The sequence below is a fragment of the Passer domesticus genome, chromosome 1, assembly GCF_036417665.1.
Source record: "Passer domesticus isolate bPasDom1 chromosome 1, bPasDom1.hap1, whole genome shotgun sequence".
In the NCBI taxonomy this organism is placed as follows: Eukaryota; Metazoa; Chordata; class Aves; order Passeriformes; family Passeridae; genus Passer; species Passer domesticus.
The window spans coordinates 16735679-16760616 of record NC_087474.1 but is presented as its reverse complement, the minus strand read 5'-3'; the positions used below and the strand labels follow the sequence as shown (position 1 = coordinate 16760616).

The window sequence follows — 24938 nt, the reverse complement described above, 5'->3', positions numbered from 1 at the left end:
CTACAAGTGAAGAAATCACTTCAAAAACTGATTTTTTTTTCTTTTTAAGTCACAACTCTTTTGCTTTTACATCCATATATTGAGTTATTAATGGGAAATTTTTAGAATTCATTTCAATTTAACCTTTCTGCCAGAGTCTGAGTGTTAGTTATTTAGTACTTGCTTATGTACAAATAACAATGTGTAAAATGGACTAGCATATTTTGTGTTCATTACACTGTTGCTGGTTGATGCCATGGAATCAGGTAGGGAGAAACTGATCTAGTGTTAATACTACATGAACACTTCTTTGGTGTGTGTGAGTTAAAAAACAGAGTGAAAAATTATATTCCGTTTTAAAATGTGAAGAATGTGATTTTAATCTGGATATGCTGCACATTTTTCTAGTTGGGAGCATCAATTTCATTGAATTACCACTTGGTTCACATACTGCTGTACACAACGTGTCACCAAAAAATGCCTGTTTGAATGTGAGAAGTCAGTGTCACGCAGCCAGAACGTGCTGTTGTGTCAGCATAGGTTGTAGATTTTTGTGCAGGGGGAAAAGTAAAGTTTCTGTGTTGTTTGAGGAGGTTTCTGTGAGTTGCTGCCTCCTCTCCACCCATGGGCACTGCTTCCCTGCCCCAGTGAGAGAGCAGTTCCCCATTGTCCCTGGGCAGGTCCTGCAGCCCAGCAGAGCACGCTGAGGAGGGGACCCTCCCCGTGTCCACACGTGTCCCCTGTCTCACCTACAGCTGGTGCAACAATTTATTGCTTTCAGGGCTGCTCTAAGTTAAGGTCAACTGCTGGTATTTTACACTGTTACAAGCACCTAAGAAAAGCAATGAAAATGAACATATGCAACATGATTACGAGGTTAAATCTCTGCTGGATTCCAAGCCCTTAGCTTTTGTTTATGGAAGGACATGAGATGACATGTCCATTTGTTTTGAACTGAAACATGCTCTTTAGCCCCCAGATAGTGCTGTGATTGCAAGATATTTATAAATAGCTTGATAGATAAATGAACAAAGAGTTGGTTCATTAGCAAAGTAAAGTGGATTTACTTTGTATTCACTCAAAATGAAAATGCTGAGGAAGAAGAATATTCCTAATAGAATGTCTCAGTGGAAAGTCTTTCAATTTTACCCTCTAGTTTATAAAAGTAAGGCAACCTATTAAGGTACATATTAAACTACTAGCCCTAAGGTATCTCTGGGAGTAAATGAAGTTTAACTAGATTGTTAATACTTGCTTTGATAAATATAAGTTTCTTCATTTATATCTATCAGTTAAAAGTAATTTGAAAAGCTGTTTTTTTGGTTTTTTTTTGAAAAAGCAAACAAAACAAAGCTGCAAAAAGACTAATAAAGCAATTCCTTTTTTTTCCCCTTCCCTCCCCCATGCAAACCACACACCAGTGCAGTTACTTTGCCCCAACAGGATTAGTAACTTTTTTTCTGTGGCAACGCCTCTGCATTTCAAATAGTGTGTATTGTTTGTAACTCAGAAGTCCCAGGTAGTTGTTTGTACTTACCTTTGTTCATGTGAATTTTGTACATATATTTTTATGATCTAATTTTATGACAAGCAAAAGTATTTTTAGAATGCTTTGTATACAGTTGACTATGTAAATGCCTGCAGTGATCTTGTTCCAGTACCTGCTGTTAAATCCAGTAAAGAATCTAGGACTTTGGTATCCCTTAAAGCATATTTCAGGCAGCTGCCTTCAAAAGTGTTGCCCATGGAAACATCTCCCAGTTATTGCAGACACCTGAGATTCCTTAGGTTTCAGAAACTTAAGCTTTTCTGGCCCAAAATGTCCTGAGGCATTTATGGGTGTGTTTTTGCACATACTCGGTTTAGCCCTCATTCTTTCTGGGTTGTCTCTGTCGATGACTGCCCAAAGCTGCACCAAAACAGCCAGCAGGGTCCTGCTTGGGGATGGGTTCAGGGCAGCACTGGCTCCTTCAGCAGTGCTGCGGAGGAGTGTCTGCACAAAGGGTGCTCTGCCACTGCTCTTCCAATGCTGCTTTTAAACCAAAGCACCTCCAGGTGCCTCCTGCCCAGCTCAGGGATGAGCAGCATGGGAGGCATCCTCAGGATACCATTCTACATGTGGCTTGTCTGCGATCCCTAAATCCCAAAATTAATTTCAAGCCCCTTATTTACTTAAGAGAGCACAATAAGTTTGTTGTTATCACAGAAGTGATAATGAAGACCTGCAGGCTCTGGCCTGCAGACACTTTTGGCCACGCTGGTTTTGAGCAGGCGTTCTCACTTGGCCACAGCTCTGGAGCTGTGCTGCAGAACGTGTGAGGAGCACTTGTCTGGCTGAGATGACCACAGCCAGGTGGAGGTGTTGGGTGAGGGCAGCAGGTTGCTTGGTGTTAGTGCTGCAGTGACAGTGTAATTCCCTGGGTGACCTGTGATTAGCCTCAGAAATGGTGAATTTGCTGGGTCCAAAAACCATTTCCCTGCAAATGGTTGTGAATATGCTTGGGTTGTTCTTGTTACAGCTGAATAGACCTGTTAGCTTCTCACTGGGAAGCACTTTTGTGCTATTTGTGCATTCTCAGTTGGGATGGGAGCACATATTTATGTCAGTCATTAGCAAAGTAAATGTACCTCTGGACTATTGCTACTGCTTTACAGCATTTTTCAGTTGATTTTCTAACAAAGGCAGATTGCACTGAAGTCACCTGATTAACAGGTTTGGTTTAACCATAATCACCAGGATTTAAATGTCTTTTCTGGGTTCAAATAGGAGAACAAGAGCAAATAAGAGAAACCAATTGCTTATATAGATGTATTCCAATTTCCCTTCTCTTCAAATGAGTTGAGTACACCAGGAAAAACAGTGCTGTTGTTACAATTGTGCTTGTGACTCTGACAGCTGCCCCTGAGATGTATGTTTTTAATAATCACCCAGTCATGATAATTGTGCCAGTTCAGTAAATTCAGAATCTGTGGTATCAAGTTTTGCGTCTTAACGTGGCAAGTCAATGCAGGGACTTTTGGTTGGTCAAGAATCTTTCGAAGGGTCCTCTTTTGGTCTTGTGGATTTTTTTTGTCTCACTTAGTACCTTTTGTGCTGCTGCATTTTGTGTGGCCCCTTGTGCAGGGGATTGTAGTGATTCCAGTTATTCACCAGGAGACTGCTGCCTTAGAAAGCACTGAGCAGTGCCATTTGTTTCAGTTTAGGAAAGATTTTCATTGGCTGATCAATACACTGCCATAGGTGCACTTCACTTAAGAAAGACACAACGTGTAAAATTCAAAATTAGTTGTTAAGGAAAGGAAGAGAGAAGCTATTCTCTTAGTTTATCTTTGGATTACAAAATCCAAAAGATCAATAATATGTTTTTCACGATGAGTTTTGCCCCTTAAGGGCAATTTCTTAACACCTGGTAGGTGGTGGATGTGGGATAATCAGCCATCATGTATGTTCTCAGCTTTAGTAGTTACAGATTATTTTGTCCCACAGCTCAAGACTTATCTTCCAAAATTATCTTCTTGCTAGTTGTAAGACTGGATCTTCCTGATACCTACATGAATGTCCAGTTCTGTACTGCTGAATTCTTGACTGTGTTAATGTCTCATGACTGAAAATTCCAGGGCTCAATTAAGTTTTAAGACTATTTCATCTTCTAAGGGGTTTCTTACACATTTCTTACACATACCTTTAATAAACTATCTTCATTGCAATAATTTAATTCAAAAGAGAAAAACTAGTTTTACTTCAATTTCAGTTGAAGCTAAATATTTCTTTGGTCGGAAGGGAGATACCCGTCTTTCAAGAAAGGAGGAAGGCAGCAAAAGGAAAATGTAAAGAGTGAAAAAACAGAGTTAAAAGGTTTTTTTATTATTTGAAAGAAGCTGATTCTGATTTTAAATCCTACATGATATGTTCATTTCAGACACGCTTCCTCCCAGATGAACAAGCAGAGACTTTTCCAATTTGCACCTATGTTGTGGGTATGTGGGTGTCTAAAGTCTGGAAACAGACCTGCTGTCAATGTTTATGTATGAGCTTTGGGCTTTCTTCCACTGTGCTTTGAAAGCATAATTTTTGCTGCATTTGTTAATTTGTAGACCTATTTTTAGTAACACAAAATACTATACATCAGACTGTTGTAATTAGTAGCAAACTACTCACAGAAGGAACAAATATTTGACTTTGATTAGAATAAGGAAAAAGAAACGTCACTTATTTCCCATTGGCTGAACAAATAAACCACTGCATGACATTGGTTGGTTAATTTAAATGAGAGGAAATATTGCTTGGAAGGAATAATTATTTTTTAGGATCATGTAAGAAAAAAAAATTTAAAAGTACACATGTAATTGGAATGTTACTATAAAGTTTCTTGGTAATCTAAAGAAACTTTTCTTTTTCTTCTTTTTGACAGAGAAGTGATAATTTGAGGTAAATTCTTGATCTACTTATATTTCTATCTATTATGTATTTCCCTAAAAGTTGGTAAAGAAAAACCCACTCCAAAACATCACAGATACTGTGTGCCAATTTCACTCTTTCTTTATGGATATCACATTATCTTTATGTTTTTTAAAGCTATTTCATATTAAAATTGTTTAATAGCTTTGCATTAAACAGAAAACATTATATCAATGTCTACTACTCAGGGATGTGGGAGAATCTCCGTGTTCCTAGAACGGGATCACCACAGTAATGCAATTACTGTGATTTGGCAGTAACTACTGCAGTATTTTTGGGGTTTTTTAGAGGATCCCAATCGTTCCAATTTGTCTTCAGCTGCTAATCCAAGCTGCCCCCTTTTTGGCTGATACCAAACACAGCACTGGGAACAGAGGCAGGATGGTGCCTTCTGCCAGCTCCTGCCTGGGTGAGCGGGGCAGAGGAGGCTTTCTGCACTGCACAGAGCAGGACTCACTGGGGAATTTAAATGAGAGCGTGATAGAAACAGCATCAAGCCTTTCTGGAAGTCAGTGGAGATCCTCTCCCTTCAGAACATCGCAGAAGGGTGGGATGGGGTGGAGCAAGGAGGCGCAGATCACAAAAATGTTTTTCTTGGCGCGCGTGGTGCTGCTATTGATGTCAATAAAATGTTCCTGCTGACCAGGGTACAGTTGGCTCAAACCCCCAGCGGGTTGCCTGACCGACGTGCTCTTCCTCTGATATCAGATGCAAGCATTTCATTTCTGGCTCATGTGTACTTCCCCTCTATTTTATTTTTACCAAGTGTTTTCCACACCGGACGTCGCAGCCGGCGCTTCCCGCGCAGGCACCTGCTGCCCGCGGCTCCCTCACGGCCGGCAGCTGCCGGGCCCGCTCCGGCCCACAGGGCTGATCCCGCCCTCAGCAATGCCTTCATCCATTCCGAGCCGGGAGCCCTGCGGCATGTGGAGTCAGGTTTCTTTTTGAAGCCAGGGAATGGCTTTCAGTAGTGCAGGACCGCTGCAGAGGTCACGTATTATACTTGTTGCTGTAGCTTAATTCAAGATACTTCACCGCAGCATTAACTATTTGTGTCAATTTGATTGCTCTTCCATGCCTTCTTACTGCACATGTGTTACCCTCTTCCTCCATTGCTGAGTTGTGACCTCCTTGGTCCTGGGTATTAATCCTGTCACAAAAGGGTAGTTTGCAGCCCATGTGCGAATGTATTTGCTCAATCCCCACCCGTGTGCGAACACGCAGCCACGAGAAACCAGTATTTTTTATACGTGACTCATTCATACACCCGGATGTGTAATGAAGTTGCACATCAGCTGAGGCTCTGCCGCATGTGCACTCCTATGGAAAAGCTGCACCAGGAGGACGAGGGACCTGTGCTGCTCCTGCTTCTGCCCTTCCATGCTGGGAGCAGTCTGCTACTGAGGAGATGGCTTTTGGGGAGGAGGTAACTCCTCGTGCTCCTGCGGCACAACCGAGAAGAAAAAGGAATTTCTCAGCTCTTTGCTGCTCCTCTGGTGATTCTCCTGTAAGACAGGTACAGCGGTGATAAAGAGCCACGGCTTTCTTCTGTGGGGCTTGTGTAAGAGAGAGTGGAAGCTTTTGGATAAGCTGTTACATTTAAAACATTGCTCCCTGTAAGAAGGAATGTCCTTAAGTGTTCATTATTATTATCCTATTGTCCGTACATACTTCTAAGTTGATTTTGAGAGGTGCAAAAAACGTCACGTTACTGCAGTAGTTATGAGATGTTCTCAAGAGGGAAACTGACAGCCTAGAGAAGAAAGGCTTCTCTTGAACCACGTTAAAATGCAATTTGATTTTATCTCATGGTTTCAAAACTTGTCATATGCTGCTCAAAAACCAAAATGCTTTCTTCTCTAATTATAGAGAATGTTTGTATGCAGGGTTTAATCTTCTTACTGGAAGTCTTCCAGGACTCTGGACTTTGTGGGCCTCTTCTGAATTGAAGGGTTAGAAAACAGTAGACTTCTACTCTGAAGATACTTGAATAGTGAAGATGAGCAAGCTACTTTTTTTCTCATGTCTTCTCTTGCTTCTGCTGTAATATTTTGGGTTTGACATATCTTTTTTTCCTCCTGCTGTGACAGGATGTATCGGTTTGTTTTAAAGAAATCGTGAACTCACAAATTCAGTCTTGTTTCTGCATGACTTAAACCTGTCTAAGAGAGATTCTTTTGCCAAGAAATAGTTCCACTTATAATATATTAGACAGTTTTCTTTGTTGCTGTGGTATATAGGCAAAGCCAGCTTGGAATTTAAGGAAACTTTCCACAGTTTGTAAAAGGAGACCTAAGGAAATGAAGGAAAAAAAAAAAGACAAGTACTCAAACAGGTCCTTGTGAGATGCTTCTTATGTAGGTTGGTTTTTTTTAATGTACTTTTGTGTATTCCTCACAAGACCTGTTAGTGATGTACTGTCAGAGAAAGGGCTGATGTTGTTTGTGATGTATCACAGCAATGTGATTTTAGGTGTAGCAACTGGGGCACGTAATTCTGAACTGATACCAAAGAGATTTTTTGTTTAAGGTGATCACTCTCTGTGATGACTGTAAGAAGATGCATAAACTTCTAGATTAGATTGAGTTGCTGTGTAGCCTTTTAAACACACCAGACTAAAACTAATGTGGGGTAAAATCTACAGATGTATTGAGTCGCCTTGCAAAACAGGGGCAGTTTAGATAACCATTCAGTGGCTTATTGTGGTAAGATAAACATGGAATTCTAGGTATTTTCCACAATAAAAGAACTTACACGGTCTTTTGATCTGTGCTTTCTGCTGCCACTTGTCAAACTTCCCTGGATACTGCCAAAATGTCTGTGCTTTTGTCATTGTCCCTCTCTCTCTCTCTCTCTCTCTCTCTCTCTTTTTTTTTTTTAAAAATTTTTTTATTTTTAGGAACACAGTATTAGATTTTGAGAGCAGAATAGCTTTTCTAATTCCTAACTTCCTCTGCAAAAGCAGTCAGACAAAAGTTATCAAGCCTTTCAAGTGAGGTTTGTCTAGCCACTACTGCTTTGTTTTTCAGCTTATCTTCCCTGTGGTTTGAAAACTTTCTTATATGTCTGGGTTCTGTGATCCTTCAGAAGTCTTTTAAAATGCAGTCATAATTTCAAAATGTTCATTCTGCCTTCAGATACTTTCAGTGGAGACGAGGGCGATGATCTGGTTTTACTTACCTCAGTGTATGGCAGGGAGCTATGTTTGGAAACCTAATCTTACATACTGTTTGACTGCTCATTTAACCAGAACAGCCAGCCTGATTTCATATTGCTGTCTCTGCCAACCCACAAAATCACCTACCTTTGTTCACCCAAATTCAGCAACGAGGCTGAGTCTGGCGGCACTCTGTTGCGACAGCCAGATTTAAGTAATTTTATCTGAAATCCAGGAGGGAGGGAAAGTTGAATAAGAGCTGTAAGGGGGAGAAAAGCCTGGATGAGGCAAGGAGAATGTTTTGCTTTGAGTCCATTCTAGGTGTGTTGGGTGTTGCACTGAAGAGCAAAACCATTAAAATCCTTTTGAAAACTATTGACTGGCACCAGTGCAAGGTTAACAGCATATTGTGGTGTCATGCTCAGTAAAAGCACATAGTTTATCTTTTGCATGACTGGACTGCCTTAGTTCAGAAAAAAGGGAGAATTTCCAGTTTCCGTGTTCATAACAGACAGGTAAGCAGTCACAACTGTAGCTCTGCTATTTGATCACTTGAAAGCTCAGGCACCAAGAAGCATTGCAAAGAACAAATTTGCCCAGACTCAGCCCATGTGATCTCTCTTCTCTCTCCTGTCACCTTGTTCTCATCAAAGAGGATCAACCAGTTGTTCTCATTTAGGCCCCTGCTTCAGACAGCATTAGGCATGATGCTCAGATACCCCCATGGAAGTGAAGTTGGTTGTGAGCAATGTAGAAAGGCACCATTTTTCCCCACTGCCTTTCCTGAAAGCTCCACGTAAATACACAGGCAGTTGGTTTTTCATAACTGAGCTCTTCCTGTTGGAAGGTCTCAGTAAGGAGGAATATACAAACATCAGACTGACTTCGCTGTCCCAGGTGGGTGTTTGAGTTGACTGCTGTTCATTGAAGATGATTTCAAAAGCATCTGATTAAAATGTTAATACAAGTGCTGTTTTTTCAACAGGTTTTTTTTTACTGATAATATGATTGCAATTTGCTTCTGTAAGTCCAAAGTGTACTGATCAAAAGAAAAATGATGCTGAGATCTGGAGACATTGTGGGAGTTGTACTTCTTTTCCTCAGCCTAATCCAAAATGACAAACCAAAACAAGTTAATATTTCATCATATTGGAAAATTTCTTAAATAAATACAGCACTATGAGCTCTGTTTGATGAAGGAGAACAGCTACTATACTTCCACTTAAAAGAGAGGGAGGTATTCCTTCTTATCAGCAGAGCTATTTCTTTCCTGACAGTTTGTGCTGGTCAAAAAGGATAAGGGGTAAGATCACAGGCCACATAACAAGGCCTTTTGCCCCCTTTTCCATGCTTGGTAGGCTGAGACTTAACAGGACAAAATCTTTATTTATTTCCCTGACACACTGCCTTGCTACTTCACATGAAAGCAGTGCAGTTTTAATCTAAGGGGGTTTGTACAGTTTGAGTTAATCCAGCCATTAAGAAGCACATTGTTTAAAGATTTGCAGATACTATTTCACAGGCCAAAAAGCTTCTGAGAGTTTGTTCAGCCACAGTGTTAGCTAAACAAAATTAGAGTAAACCATGATGCAGTTGCTTTGCCTTTTTTTTTTTTTTTTCTTTTGCAGGGTGTTTTTTTTTGTCTTCCCTCTTACATTACAGGTTGCCATAAATCATTTGTAGAGTTACAGTGACCTTTACAGAAATACTACTAGCAGTAAGTGCTTAGGGATCATTGTCTTGAGAGCTGGAAAGAGAAGATTATTGTAGCAGGAAATTATCTGAATTATGAAAGATAAAAAAACCAAAAAAAAAAACCAAAAAGAAGAAGAAGAAAAAAATTAAAAATAAATGAAAATAAAAAGAAAATACAGTCTTCCCAACGTCAACCCCTGGTAGAGTAGCCAGAGGTGTATTAGCCTCCAGTAGGGATGGACTACCAGAACAGGTCATCTGCCATGATTTTAGGCCTGATACCAGCATAGTTTCTATACCTCCTTCTTGAAAACTGAAATCAAGAATATGATTTACCTGTAAACACAGGCAGGGGAAGGTTCATACTCTGGATTTTTCTGTGCAGAAATTTCAAGGAAAATGAAATTTGCCTTGAGAATTGCTGGCCCTTGGGACTAGCACAGGGATAAACAGGTGACATTTAACATTTGAAGAAATCCGTGGATTTCTTCCAACTTTGGTAGTAAAGTGCTCTCACCTGGTTTGCCAGCTGGAGTTTGGTACTCAATCTTATTTTATATTTTTTGTAAAGTTGTGGTGTAATGGGTCCATTTGGGAGGAGGTAAATACAGCTAGAAGTTAAGACTTTTCATATAGAAGAAATGTAAATGTCATCTCTTGAAACAGTTCTTGGGAATATATTGACAGGCAGCTTTTATAGAAATTTTTCTTTTTCATGGGATCTGGACTTTGGTGAAGAAATTAATCCTGCTTAAGTTGCCAGCAATTTCAATAGAGTCTTTTGCCATAGGAGTATGACTTATTGTCCTAGTAGGTACACAGTATCTTGTATCCCAGCCAGAGAGCATGTTTTAATATGGCACTATCTTTTGTTTCCTCAGTACTCCATCAATAAAATAGACAAAGAAGTTTGGCAAGCAATTCTGTAAACAAGTGAGAGAATGGTGATTTTACAAAGAAAATTGCAAATAAAACAGGCAAGGAAAGATTTTAGTCAGATGTGTAAACATATTCTTTGGCTTGAGAGATAAAGCCAGAGGTAATGAACTGTCAGGCCCAAGTAACCACCTTAGGAAATGTGCAGTGTTTGTGCACAGACAAATGTGTGCTCTGCTTACAGTTCCTGCTGTGAATGTGCTCTGGTGGTGCAGACCTGCAGCAGCCTGCAAAGTCACTTCCTGGGGTTAAAGAGTAGAGCCAATTAATGGTCATGAGCATGGTGTAAATACACGATGTAAGTGTTTAATACACTGCAATACTACATGGGTAAGGTTAAGACTTCAGAAGAAGACATTGAGTTGGTATTAAAAGAACCAGCAGTGGCATTATAAACCCACAAGGTCAGATGACTTTGTTTTGTCTCAGCTTTTGAAAACTGCAATGGAGAACAGAGTAACTGCTTTTGAGCAATGTGTGATTGTGTGTCATAGTAATGCCTAAGTAGAAAAGGACCTCTGGGTGGCATCTGAACTGGTGTGGAAAGCAGAGATTTACATTAGATTATCCACACCCATCAAACTGAGTCTTGAGTATTGCCAGTGGAGGAGTTTCCACCACTTCTCCAGATGGAATTTCCAGGAACAAGGTAAACTCTACCCTGGAAAATGGTAAGTCTGGAATGAATGTAAGGAGCTTTTGATCTTTCTGTTTTCACAAGAGTTCCTAGTGTGACGCTATCATAAAAAAAGAAGGAGTTATTTTCCAGGAAGACGGTGATTAGGACTCAAAGGTAGCCTTACCTCTGGATGTGCATTGTGACAGGAATGCCTGCTATAAAAGGGATGTTGAACCATGGGAACATTGCAGAAGGACATCCAAAAGATTTGAGATCCATGAAATTGTTTCTGAGAACGGTGATTTTTTTTTTTAATCCATTGACCCAATCAAAATAGAGATCCTCCTTGATTAAGAAATGTAACTCTCTGGAAGCAGGAGAAAATATACTGAGTTCATATTGGCTTTTTAGAACAGCAATAAAAATCATAACAGAAACTAAAGGTTATAGCTGGAGAGCTGGGCAGATTCAAATAATGAGTAATGCACAGTATTTTTCATATAGAAATGATTCATTATTCTGGCAAATTATCAAGGGAAGCAAGAGGTTCTTCATATCTCCAAATCTTTGAACTATGACAGGTTGCTTTTCTAGCATGCTTTAGTCAAACAAAAGTTGCTGATGAATAGGGGTGATTGGCAGAGACTTACTGGCTGCTCCTTGGCCCGGGTTATGCAACTGAGACTCCTGGCTATTCATGCAATTTTAATGATTCAAGCACTGTTCGTATGAAGCTGAGTTTGACCCAGCTGCTTTTTAATATAGGACTGCAGTAAGAATGAGCTGTTTTAGAAAAAAATTGCTTTAATATTTAAAATTTTAAAATAAAAAGAAAAGTAGTAAGCAAAATATTACAAGAAAAAGTCAGTGAATAAAATTAAGGTAGAGTTAGGATAAATAGTATTTGCCATTTACAATTAGAATATTAATATATCCTTGCCAGGATTCCAAGATACAACTATCATAAACAAGCACAAGAAAGGCCTATGTGACTGCCACCACAAAAATTTCCCAGCCTTAGATGCGCTTGATTCAGAGGAGTTTTCAACGCTGACCAAGACTTTGAATTTCACCTCAGTTATTCCTTGGGAAAATTCTTGCTTATAGCAGTAAGAGTTTTGGCAATATTAGAGATCCCAGGCTTTGTCTGCCCTGAAATTGATACTTTGTAAGGTACCACCAAAGTCCCCCTTTGATTCTCCATGTACTGTCACTTGCAAGTAATGGATCTGGGTACAGTAAATTTTTCTGAACAAGGACAAGACTACAGTACACCTTGGCAATCAAGAAATAACCCACCACCAAATTATTTTGGGGTAAGGGGGAGGGAAAAAAAACCCTTCACTGGAGCAAGGTTCCATAATGGATAGAAGTATACCTAAAAATGGGACTTTGCACCATTTGGTAATTATTTGTGGGCACAGCAGAACGAGGAATGGCAGTCTGTCTGGGAGAAGGTGGTGACAAAAATAAGAATGAGTTTTCCAAGGGAGAATAAGAGCAAAGTGACATAGTCCGAGAATGAGAAATTTCTGTTAGGACTCGGGTCAGAAACAAGAAAAGGACAAGTGCTATGTTAAAGTAATATGGGAAATCTCTAAGCAGAAAATAATTCTTGATCTGCTCTTGTAATCATAGCAGAATGAAAAAAAATGAGGTAAGCAAATAGATTGCACATGTAGTGTAATAGGCCGTGGGCATAACATGGGTGTGCCAGAAAGGCACACACAGCTTCAGAAGGGGTTAAGGGGACCAAAGCTGGGGACCAAAGCTGATTGCAGCAGGAGGGGAGCATTTTGAACCCAGTGACTGAGGTGACCGAGTACTGCTCAAAGCTGCTGCTGAGCAGTTTAATTCTAGGAGCTGGGAAGGATTCCCTAAGTGATGTACAGGAGGTCTGCATGCCTATGCCTGGGGAATTCAGGCTGCAGTTGAGGTGTGTATAGCCCAGCTGAAGGTAGGTGTGGGATTCTGAGGGGGAACCTCATTTCTGCCTGTGAATATCTCAAGGGAGGATGCCAAGGAGATGGGTCCGGTCTCTTCTCAGTGGTGCCAAACAACAGGACAAGAGGCAACGGGCAGAAACGGAGGCACAGGAAACTTTCTCCGCCTGAAGAAATTCTTTGCTGTGTGGGAGACTGAGCACGAGAACAGGTTGCCCAGAGAGGCTGTGGAGCCTCCTTTACTGGAGCTACTCCAGAGCTGCCTGAAGGCAATCCTGTGCCATGGGCTGTAGGATGACCCTGCTTGAGCAGGGAGGTTGGACCAGATGACTACTGTGGCCCCTTCCAACCCGACCCATTCTGTGGTCTCTGTTCCACTGGATGGATAGTTTGGGGTTTGACCTAATGGTTCCAGAAACCATCTGAACTGTATTTATCTTAAAATATATGTACACAATAATATATAATTTCTTCATTCAAACCATCAGCAAAAATGAAAGTTATTGTAATTTACAATAACCAATCAAGTGAGGGATAAATTGGTAGTGCTGTCAGTTGTAAAGTAGCTAATCTAGCTCTGCTTTCTTTCTTCAGTGCCTCTTTCCTTCTTTCTTGTTACATCTTGCTTCTCTTTTGAGAAAATCAAATTTGTAATAAAAATAGATAAGACCCTAAGTTTAAGAAAAAAGCTGCCTCTATCCAGTTTATACTTTGTGTAGTCTAGACAATCTGCATTTGTAAGTATCCTGCTATTGCATTAGGCTGTAGCAAGCTTGACAGTAATAATGAGAAGAACTAATTTTCCCCCATGCTGCAGGGGGTGGGCCTTCCAGGTTTGTGTGGGTGACTCAAGAGGTTTGCAATATCACTGTCAGCTGCATTGGCTCAGCAAAATAAGCAGAAAAAAAATTATCTCTGTGGTCTTTTAGTTGTGTTTAAATGCGGAGGAAGGGAATTAGTAAAAAAGAAATTCAGTTGCCAAGAATTCAGAACATTTTCCTGGGTTTTTTTCCCTAAAATTTCAGTCTGAATGAAGCAAATCAATCTCAATTTTCTCACAGTCTCAGCAGTTACCTTTTCAAACTTTAATTTACTATATTTATTTATTTTTGCATTGAAAAAGAAAAAAAAAAGCTCTTTGTTTTAGCGGTATTTCCTAATTTTGGAAGTAGAATTTCTGAAATGCTGTGAAGGAATTTTGTGTCAGCCAAAAGAAGGAATTCTGAAGTGCTTTGAATGTTCATATTTTCATGAGAAGTACCTACTTTAAAATATAGACTGAAAATTTATATCAGTTTCAGATGAAAAGTGTGCCACATGTATGCAGCTGAGTCAAGAACTAAGTCCATGAGCATGGGAGTTCATTCTTTAACATTATTCATTACTTTGTTAAACTGAGTCTCTTAAGTTCCACTCCCAAAACATTGTTCCTTAAGCACCTATAAAAAGAAGCAGTCTTTGAACTGAAATTTTCAAAAGGATAAAAGTTATATTTTGTTTCTCAGATAATTGTGATGTAAAACATTTCCTTATACCAAGAGTATGTTAGACTCCCTTTAATATTAAATTGAACCTGTAGTTTCTCTCTTTTAATAGAAGTGGATGTTTTGTTATATAAAATAGAAGTAGAGTCTACATGTCACTTTCAGTTCTCCATCTGTCATGGTATAAATAAAGGAAAACAAAGCATCCAGAGTATGTGCTAATGATTCAAGTGTACAGTTGCTTTTATTAGAGTTCTTGGTGGGGCTGAGTATTATTTTGCACAGGCTTTTTGAGCTTTGCTGACAGCTACAGCACACCTGTAGGGTGTGGATGATGGACTCAGCCAATTAATTACTGATGAAGACAGCACCAGAATGCACCCTGACATGTGTTATGCAGTACTGGGTTTCTGTCTGTACTTTCCTGAGTTTGGGTCATGTTCTCTACAAAGTCTCCAGGCTGTGTACAGAGGTTTGTGGCTGATGAAAAATGTGCTTCCAGTATTTCTTGATGCTTGCCCTGGGTTGTCATCATTTCTGCCTGTAGTTCTCAGGCTGTGGATTGCTAGTGCCATATAAGCACTGGGAATAGCACTACACTTGTGGAAGACATTTAAAATTCCATGTTAAGGGACTCAGTTTGTAAAGCTCTTAAAAAAGCACACTGGGGTGCAGAAGTGTTTTTCCTCCATCCCCTTGACTCTATTGCTGTGACAAACCGAGCACAATGTTTAATAATCATCCTTTCTGCAAATACTCGCCCTGTGCTTTGTCCCACCCCTTGGTGAAGACTCAGTTTTCTCATCTCTGGAGGTTTCTGACCATTTTTCCATGGTCTGAAGGGATCAGCATTGTCTGTGGTGTACCCTTTCTTTCCAGAACTTGTGCTTGGCTCCCTCCTGCCTGAAAGTACTGAAATGAGGCCAGCTACCAAATACTTCTCTGAAATGCATGCGGGTTGTATATTTGAATTAATGCAATCTCATATTTATATATAAATTGTACTTTTAAGCTATTTCCTTCATAAAATACTAGAAGATTCCTTCGTCCCCTCACTGTGGGGAGGCTGGGGAGCCTGTGGAGGGGAGGGATGGCTGTGAAAGCATGAATGAGTCTGGGGAAATGTCAGGGACAGCCTGTGGCCCTGTGCCATCAGCCAAGTGTGTCAGGGTAGCAGTGACCTTCAGTGTCCCTCAGTCATCTCGTGCCAGTGGCCAGGGTCAGTGGAATCACCACATGACCTTTCCCATGGGAAAACTTTCTCCCACAGCATTTTTGTGGAAGTCTCTTGTATTCAGGCTCGGAGAGGAGGGGAGTTTGACCCTGTGTATGCAGATTTGTGATAGCTGCCAGTTAAGCATTTTGTACAGCATAAAACTGTTTGGATAATAAGACGCTGAGGACAAGAGTTCATACCACTTTAAAAGTCCATGTAATTCTTTTAAATACTGGAAATACTACTTGAAGGAGTGTCTCTGTGCTGTTGTGTCGCAAGAGTGAAACAATAGCACATTTGAAAATATTTTCCTCTTTCTAATAAGATTGATACAACTTTCCCAGCACTTGCATTGAAAGTTGGCAAGATGCTGAGGAGCAGTTAGAGTTTTACTATTTACGTTAACTTGTGCAACCATGTTTGTACTTGGATGGGGAGACATGATTTACTCAACTGTGCATAAGGAAATTTCAGCTGTGGGAAACAAGTCTTAGAAGATGTTTACTTTTAATTATTTTCTTTGCTGAAAGTTAAGGAAACTCATACTCCTGATTTAAATGAACATAAAAATTTCACTCAATATCTTAAAAAAATGCAAAGACATGTTCCACCACTGGTAGAGAATTTGAAAGAGATTTTAATTGAAAGAGATTATAATATGTGATGCTGGTTTAAAATGAAGGCAGACATTGTTTTAGGAAAACAAACCCGAGTGTTAAATCCACTTTCTGCCTTGGTTTGCAGTCATGAATGTCCAAAATTTAAGGCTTTAAGTTGTGTGAATCACAAAGAATTTGACATCGGCACACATGGATTTTAAAAGCATTTTTATCCCTTAAAAGTGGTGACAAGCTTTATACTCAGTTTTAATATGTAGAGAGAGTAGCATCTATTACACAAACTATTTTAAGTTTTGTGAAGTTAACTAGAACTCATTCAGCTGGTGAGCGAGGGCATGAAGGCTTTCTCTGAAAAATAAAAGGAGAAATAGAACAAAAACTTTTCCAGATAGAACTGAGCAAAGGTGGCTCTTCAGACCTGTAAGTACAACAGGGATACATTTAGATAGGAAAAAGGATATCCATCTGCTAGCTTCAAACACTTCTTGGCCCCAGGAAAGACAAGCTTTAGTCTTAGCTCTCCATCCAAGATCAGTAGGTGGCTGAAAGTGTGTGCAGCAGTGTTTGTGCAATGAGAGTTAAGGGGCAGTGGCCAAGGAGCCTTCCCAGCATTCCAAAGCATTGCAGGTGGGATTTTGATTCCTCTGACTGTGCAGGTGATCCATAAGCTCTGATGAAGCAGCAAGAATTTTTCCAGTGAAAGGAAATGTCCAGTACATCCAATTCCACCCTATTTCCTTGTGCACTATTATAGTAGGATGAGGCAGAGGGGTCGTGGCCAGTGCTGTCACTGTCTGGTGGTCTGTGGCTGCTGGCAGATTCTGGGGACAGCAGGGGCTTGGAAAGGCCATGGGCTATTCACAAATGTACCAGAGAGGTCAAGAGTTTATTACAGGAGCACAGAGGAAACTACCTCCTCACCTGGCTCCTTAAATTCAGCTAGATTTGTGATACATGTAAAATCAGTCAGGATCATTTTAATAATGCCTGAAAAGCTCAGATACTGCTTCACTAAGGCAGAGTAGTTAAATTTGATAGGCAACCAAACAGCATGGGACAAGAACAGTGTAAAAACCTTAGACTTACAGGTCTGAAAATATCCTTCAGGATTTCTACTGAAAGCAGAGAAAAAAAATAAAGAACAGAGTGATTTGCTTTTTTATTAACAAACAGCAAACAAAACAGATGGAAGACATCTCAGTTTTGTATCTTCCTAATGTGAAGCACCAAAGGGTATTTTTTCTGTTTTTCATTTTGAACATGGGGGTGGAGATAGATTAATGGGCTTTGGTTTAGCCTCCAATTCTTAAATGTCTTGCTCTTGAAAACAGTGTTTTTCTCCTGCTTTATACCAGATGTTGCCCTCTGGAGAGTAATTTCTTACTGTTTTCCAAGTTCAGTGAACTGCCTTGTATTTTAATGATGTTGGTTAGGAAATGTACCAGTTCGTAACCAATGATGTACCTAAGGCTGTTTATAGACTTCAGTATGGGATCCATCACAACTGAAATGGCTTAGGAAGATGAAACTTGATCCTTTAGGACAGCTGTGTACTTACACTGAGAAGAGGCACTTGAACGAGGAAGGATGACACTGATGTTTTTACATGATGAGATGTTTGGGAGTTTTCAGTTATTTAAACAATTCCTCAGGATTTACAGGATTAGAATGATTCCCCCAGGTAGCAAGGCAGCTCACTGTAAGTTCAGATCATTGATGACATGCATAAGCCATGTATGTTAAAGTAATTTAGATAATATTTGTGAGCATATTTTTTTGCTTTTATAGGGATGGCTTAGTGAAATATGAACAATTTCCTGGTGGATTTCTTTTGTTTTCTCTTTGTGGATAGGGTGTAGCACTAGGCATTTCTCTGAAGTTCTCAGTTCCATTGCCAAGTATTATTTCCAGCAAACTAATTGTGGGAGTTCATTTACTATTGCTCACTCCATTACACTTTTCCCTTTGTTTTGCAGCATGTTTCTCTGCTTGCTTTTTTTGCTTTCTTTTATGCACCCGTTAAGCCCTGAACAAGCTGCTTGAATAAGTTTGCTCCTTAAGACTTTCTGCCTTTAGATCCCTCTTGCCAACTGACACATTCCTCTGAGAGATCTGTGCCTACCATGGCATCTTAGTGGACTAACAGGGTGCAGCTGCATGGCTGCTTAGCACAAGCAATCTCACTAATTAATAGAGGCTCCCCTTAGGGAGTGGAATCTCAGTTCTGTGCTCACCCTGAAGGAGTTGTCTAAAATGGATCAGATGACATGTGTCTTAAAAATGCCCACTGATTTTTAAAGGTGATAAGCTTACACTTAACACACACCCTGTGGGAATCTACAGTGTAGGTGCCCTGGGTTAGTGTTAGGGAAGATCCGTGTTTGAATAGTTTTGTCTTCTAAAAAATTGTAATTAGTGCATTGGCATGTTTTACTTATTTTTCTTAAAGTTTGAGATTTGTGAGGAAGGAGGCATTTAACTTCTTTTTTAATTTTCATGATGTTAGTTAATTAGAGAAATTAAAATTTTTAGAGCTTAGGGTCAAAGCTGAAAAAAACACTTCTTATGGGGCAACACAAACTACGCAAAACTCAGTTCAAAATTCAGAATTCTTACTGCAGATCCTGCCCTGTTTCATGAATAATATTGAGATACCTAAGGATTTTTAGATATTTTTTTAACAGCTTCCTGAATTAGGTTACAAATAGCATAAAGCACTCTATGGTGCATTTCCTTTACGTAGTGACACCATTGTGGGAGTAGTGCAAAAACCAGTAGAAGGAAGAAGCAAAATGTGGTTGGTGTAGTTAAAAAATGAGGATATATAAAATATCACACAGGGCATAGAATCAAATGTTAGCTGGGAAGGATGCCAGAAAGACGTTTTCGGTTCAGAAGTGCTTTTAGTTACATGTCTTATTTTTTTCTTATTAATTTAAGTACTGTTTTTTTCTCCTACAGACTTTCCTTCAAAGGCTTCTCATGTAGATGTTTATTAGTAAACAGCTGCTTGCAATGAAAGACCATTACTTTAAAGCTGTTGTGGTTTCTAATGTTGATTGGGGGCTGGTTGTGCTTCTGTTTGTCCTAATATAAACCAGATAAGAATATGCAAGTATTCTAAACTGGGCAGATAACTTGCAGAAAAGCTACATAAAGACCAGATAAGAGGCATGATTATTCATAGAGCTTTTGACCCTTAGAAATCCTTGAAGTCAAAGAAATCATAGAAGTGTACCTAAAGTGCATCCTCATGTGAAAGCTTGAAGTTTGCTAAACAGTAAAAATATGCTAAGCTACAACAGTACTTATGTTGGTGATCTGAGAGTATTCTCACAGCTTTGAATAATCAGGAAAATATTATCTATAGGATGTGGGAAATATACCTTAACACAAATATGTCACTATAGGTTCACTTGATTTGCTTTGCTGAGCCGCAAGAGGACAGTGGCTAAAATAATCCAAAAGACTGAGCTTCTGTGAACACCAGAATTAAGACTCGTAGTCTGTAGATTATTTATTTTGGAAATGTTTTAATATTTTGAAGTGAAGAAAACGTGTATGGTTTTTTCCTTATGCTCACACAAGTTGAGTAATTGTCCAGGTGTCTCTAATGACAAAATGGTGTAACAGGACAGGGGAACAGTGTTTGTAGGAACAGTGATCTAAGGGAGTAGCTCCAGGAACAAGTCAGTGCTGTGAGAAGTTAGATGACTGAGTGAGATGTGATGGAGGAAGGAAAGAACAGGAAATTGCAGAACTGCAATTTTCTAGGGACTGAGAGAGAGTTCTGGAGCAGCATCACTGTTTGCATCACTGTTCTTAGCCAATTTCCTGGGTACCTAATTCAAGCTGGTGGTGTAAATGGGCTACTGGAGTAGCTGGACCCTTGGTCTAGTCCTTCTTATTCCTGAAATAATCTCTAGGCCACAGTAACCCCCGGGTGACAAGGATGAAGTACCACATAACACCAGGAGAGGAACCAGGTTTGGGAAAGAAAAAAGTAACATCTCTGCTATTTGAGTCCCCTGCTGTAAGCACTGAGCCTAGAAAGTCTCCAGCTTTCCAAACCTCTTCAGGCTGCCTTTCTCCATTTGCTTCCCAATATCCCAGTAGTTTTCCTTATTCCTAGAAAATTGTTTTCTTGTCAGGAATTTCTCCTTCACCATGCTATTTGAATTGTTTCTTGAGGGTGCTTATACCTTCTTCTTCCCTGACTTGGATGTGTAGTTTTCCAGGCTTTTTCAGTAGCTGGTCTGCAGTACAAATAAAGGTCTGTTTGTAAAAGCCTCCTTGCTTTGTTCCAGGTGTGGCAGTCTGAGGATTGGGAGATGGGAGTGTAGCATTGACAATTCTCCATCCACATTCATCCTTGTGTTGTACTAAGTTAAACTTGTCACCTACTGAGTGACATGCAGCTTATATCATCTTACATATGACCTTTGAACTTGTCCTGCTACATTGAGCTTGAACTTGTGAAACTTCAATGTCAGAAGGCTAGAGCAGGTCAGAGCAGCACAAGAACATAAGGGACAGTTCGCCATACTGTTAAATTTGAGCTTTATTGCCTTTAAAGAAACACAATTGACTTAGAATTTGCACTTTGTCTTGGAAAAGTTGTGCTTGTGATAAATGAAGTCATTAGACAGAACACGTAGGGGAAAATTTCCTTTGTGTCTTATTTATCCTCTTGCTCACATGTTGTACCTTAGGTCCATACTTTGGCCTTTTGTTTGGTTGGTTGATTAGGATTGGGTTGGGTTTTTTCAGAAGAAAATATAACTGTAAATCCACAGCAGTGATAGGTAACTCAATCACTGTAAACCACTTTTCCTTAGTTGAAAGAGAAGTTGTCTTGATACTGATTTATAAAGGGGACTGTATTTATTATAAATTCAATTTAGAGTAAGTTAACATTACTGAAAAGGATATTTGTAATGCTAATAGAATTTGATGGTCTGACTTCTATTTCTCCCCAAGGAATGCATACGTGTGCAAGAGAAAACATTTTGTAATATATTTAACTAAGTATTCTTGACTGTTCAATAAGATTGCTATCCAAGGTATGTGTACATTTGGATACTTATTTATGGGGGTAAAGATCTTTATTCTAGGACATGCTATTAGTATCTCTCTGCTGGTTTTCAGCACTTTGTCACTATGTGTTGTTTTGATTACAAAACATCATCAGAACCCAAATGAACTGTGTAAAGAGTTGTGACCTATGATCTCTTTCTTTCTATAGACTTACTCAAAACTAAATCTTCCTTTGATAGTGGTTGATAAGGGTAGTATAAGGACTTTAAATTCTTAGAATTTATTTTAGCTGAAGAGCAAAAAGAATAAATTTGTGTTTCATAGTCTGCTTACTCATGAATTATTTTGACTGAGATATATTTGTAAGCCCTGAGAACAAAGCAGAGGAGTGTGTCTGAGCTGCTTTTGAGGTTTTGTGGCCAAGTGCTTTTCTGCTTCCCTTTCCTGGTTTTGTGGCCAGTGGGGAGCAACTTGGGGTATTGGCTTGTAGTGGTTAAGGAAGGGCATTTTGTCAAGCCTTTAAAAAGATGAAAATATGTAGAATTGACAATAGTCTGGTATATAGCTTAGTATAGTTATATATGTTTTTTTTTTTAATTATAAGGTAATGACATCCAGAAGTGGACAGTTTTCACCTCTGTTTAAAATGCATGCAAAGTTGATTCTCGGTTTGACCACGTTTTTTTCTAATTCCAACTTGAAAACAGACTTGCTGCATTTTTTTGTCACCATGAGACTCTTTAATACCTTCCAACTCAGAGCTTCTATTTTCCTGAGATTGCCTCAGAAGAAATGTCAACTAAAGATGACTTTGGCAAGATTTAAAGACAAGTGCAGTAAGATGTGAGGGAGAAAGAAAAGAACTCGTAGGTTTATGAAAATAAAAAAAAAAAATCTGTTGAAATTCCAGGTCTTGGAACTCTTGTTGAAGCTGTTGTGAATGTTGCCATTTGAGTGCACTGTTCATGCCTGCCTACATCTTAGTTCCATCACTGATCACCAACACTGAAGCTCCAATCTCAGTCCTGGGACAAGCAGCCTCCTTCTGGCTAGCTTGTATTGGACTAACAGAAGGAAGACTTACTCATGCCCCAGTGAGGCAGAGATATCTCCCATTTCTAGAAGAACAGAATGAAGGAAACACATTCCTCTCTTTTTGCAAGACTTTCTGGGGCCTTGTGGACCTGCAGCTTGCTCCTCAGACAGCAGTGGCTGCAGCCTTAGTCTGTGTGTCCCGGCTGCCTGGCCACCCCACCAACACACCTCTCCCACAACATAAACTACAAAGCTTTAGCATAGAAGGAAGGGCTAAGTGAGATAAAGTTTTACAGATTTGGGGGCATGGAGTGAGGAGTGTTTTGGACAGAAAGTTAGGCTCAGAAGGAATGGAAAGACATCCACGTTTTCTGCCTCCTGTCTGAGAAGAAAGGTGCTCTGCTGTTTGTGGCTCAGTTGTCCTGAGGTGTTCCTTTGGGAGAAGGAGAGGACAGGAACAGGTGGCCTTGTTTGATTTCTGGCTTCTCAGTAAGAGTAAGGCTCCATCCAGTCCCTGAGGCACATTGCTGGAGGAGCAGGACTCTGGGAAACAAGTCTTGGGGGGCGGAAAAGGCAAAAGAAAAAAATGTAGTAAATGATACATTAAATTGTATAGACAGGGGGTTATAACTTTTTTTTCACCAGTATTTTTAACATACTTTATTAATGGAAAAGTCTTTGTAACAGAGAAAATAGGTAGAGGTTGCAGTTTAGGCTGGAATGTTTCATTGCACAAGTGGAAATTTTTCCTTGGTGTAGCAGGAAATGTCATACATGCACATTCCCCTTGAGGTGTAACTGTTGTACACAGCAAATACAAACCCAAACTTTTTCAGGAAAAACATGAGCCTTCATATAGAAACTGGGGTTAAAACAAATTAAATTTAATAATTTTCCTGGCTGCACTCTGGGTCATTGGCTAGCTCCTCAGGCAGCTCCCAAAGGCATCCTTGTGCCTCTTAGCATTTGCAAGGTGAAATTGTACCACGTCCTGTGGCTCTGCTAGCTTTTCAGTTTGCAGGGGATAAATTGGTGTCAGATGATTTGGAGTCAGATGATTTGATCAAAAAAGAGAGGCTGGGACATACTTCTGCATATTGCTGTGATCAGAGGTGAAGCAAGTAAACCTCTGTTACCTGCTGCTGTTAGAAAGGCAATAACTGCAGGGTGGAAATAAAAAGGCAGGTCAGAAACTGAGTTATGCATCCATATTGTCTTGCTGGCTGCCTTTGGTGTGGTGCTGAGCTGTTGTTATGAAACTGTGCCCTGCATTTCTTCATGTCACATTTGATTTGCAAACCTGTGTGCTAAAATGGCAGGTCACTGCCTCTTGCTCTGCCTGGGAACACCCTCATTCCCTCTTCTCTGCAGCTGCTGAGAACCTTTCCAGAGCATGCCTTTGAGAAAGGATGCAGACACTGAATTGAGGATATGTGGAGCAGAAGCACAAATGGGGATGATTTAATATAGAGGGCAGGCAAGCTCTGTCACTCAGCCCTGTGACAGGAACCTCTGCATTTCCCTTTCTTCAAGAAATTTAGTCTGGTGGAACTGCCTGTACATGACACTTCTGAACTTGCTGGTCCTGTTCTCCTGTTTGTCTGCATATCTCAATCTGGAATAGATGTTCTTTGATATTGCTCTTTTTAAGAGAAAATTCTGTGTCTCTTCTAAGTGTTGGTAAAGAAGGATAGTATTGCTGAGTGAGAATCAGGCATCTTGTCACTGTCGTAGAAAGGCTCCAGTGCTAATGCAGACCTGAGGGAAGGTGCTTTCACTTGCCACAAAGGTGCCTGGAAGGATTTGGAACTTGTTCTCTCTCACAGACGTTCAAGATATGCTCTCCTTCCCCTGGTGTTTAGATTTTAAGGTCTACTGTTCTTCTGGAGCCATGTTTGAGAGAGTTGATCTGTGTGGCAGTTGAGCACACTATGTCCCCAAGATACTGACAGGAATTTTGGGAGGATGCTAGGCAGAGAAAACAAGGTCACTTCCTCCTCTTTTGGAGTTGTTACTCACTAAGAGATCATAGGACTGTCTCAAATTTGTTTTACTCATCAGAGACCATGTGGAAAGGAAGAGGAATGCCAGAACACTGATGGCGTTAGAGAGAAGTAGAAGGTTCTTATTCATGGTGTTCCTAAGAAATTAAAGTGCAATATAAATTTTAACACCTTAGCTTAAGTCTAACAAATAAATCTCTATTAAGGGAATAAAAACAGGCCATCACTTACCAATGATCTTGGAAGCAGGTAGAATGAAAGAAGGGATTCTGCCTTCAAGCCAAGCAAGTCCTCAGACATATTAGCATCTAATGGCCACTGATAAGCTTGCCCACTGTGACTTGGGTTACTCCACACTAGTTAAAAATGTATCTCTATGTCTCCTGGGGCCATTTCATTCAGATCTCACCAGAATGTACTCCTAAACCAAATTTTAGAAGCTGACTCCCAAGAAGCTGAATCCCAAGTGGCCTGTAATCCACTCTTAAAAACTGCAGAGTCAAAGACCAGGCAGTTGTGGAGTTCCTGAGGGAGCAGAGCAGCAGTGAAGGCAGGACCTGGGGCTGCTCCACAGCCCAGGGCAGCACTGCCGTGTCACAGAGGTGGCTCCATGGCACCACCACCCCAAGGGGCGCGGAGAGTCCTTTCCATCTTCTTTTCCTTTCTCTGTCTCATAGCAGGGACCACACCATGTGGGAGGGAAACCCAGATAAACTGGGGTTTCTGACCAGGGCCAGTGCCATGGCAAGGAAGAG

The 24938-nt window shown here is 40.1% G+C and overlaps 1 protein-coding gene across 21 annotated transcripts in view; it reads left to right on the top strand.

The window, feature by feature from the left end:
- KIAA1217 (KIAA1217 ortholog) overlaps nt 1-24938 on the top strand; it is a 355102-nt gene that overhangs the window by 190269 nt on the left and 139895 nt on the right. Inside the window, exon 1 of one of the 21 annotated variants that reach the window (XM_064407760.1) lies at nt 5292-5954. The exons of the other annotated variants lie outside the window; for them this stretch is intronic. Within the exon in view, the coding sequence (XP_064263830.1) occupies nt 5847-5954 (108 nt within the window). The 5' untranslated portion in view covers nt 5292-5846. Of the gene's footprint in view, nt 1-5291; nt 5955-24938 lie in introns of those variants that run through there. 21 annotated transcript variants of the gene reach the window in all.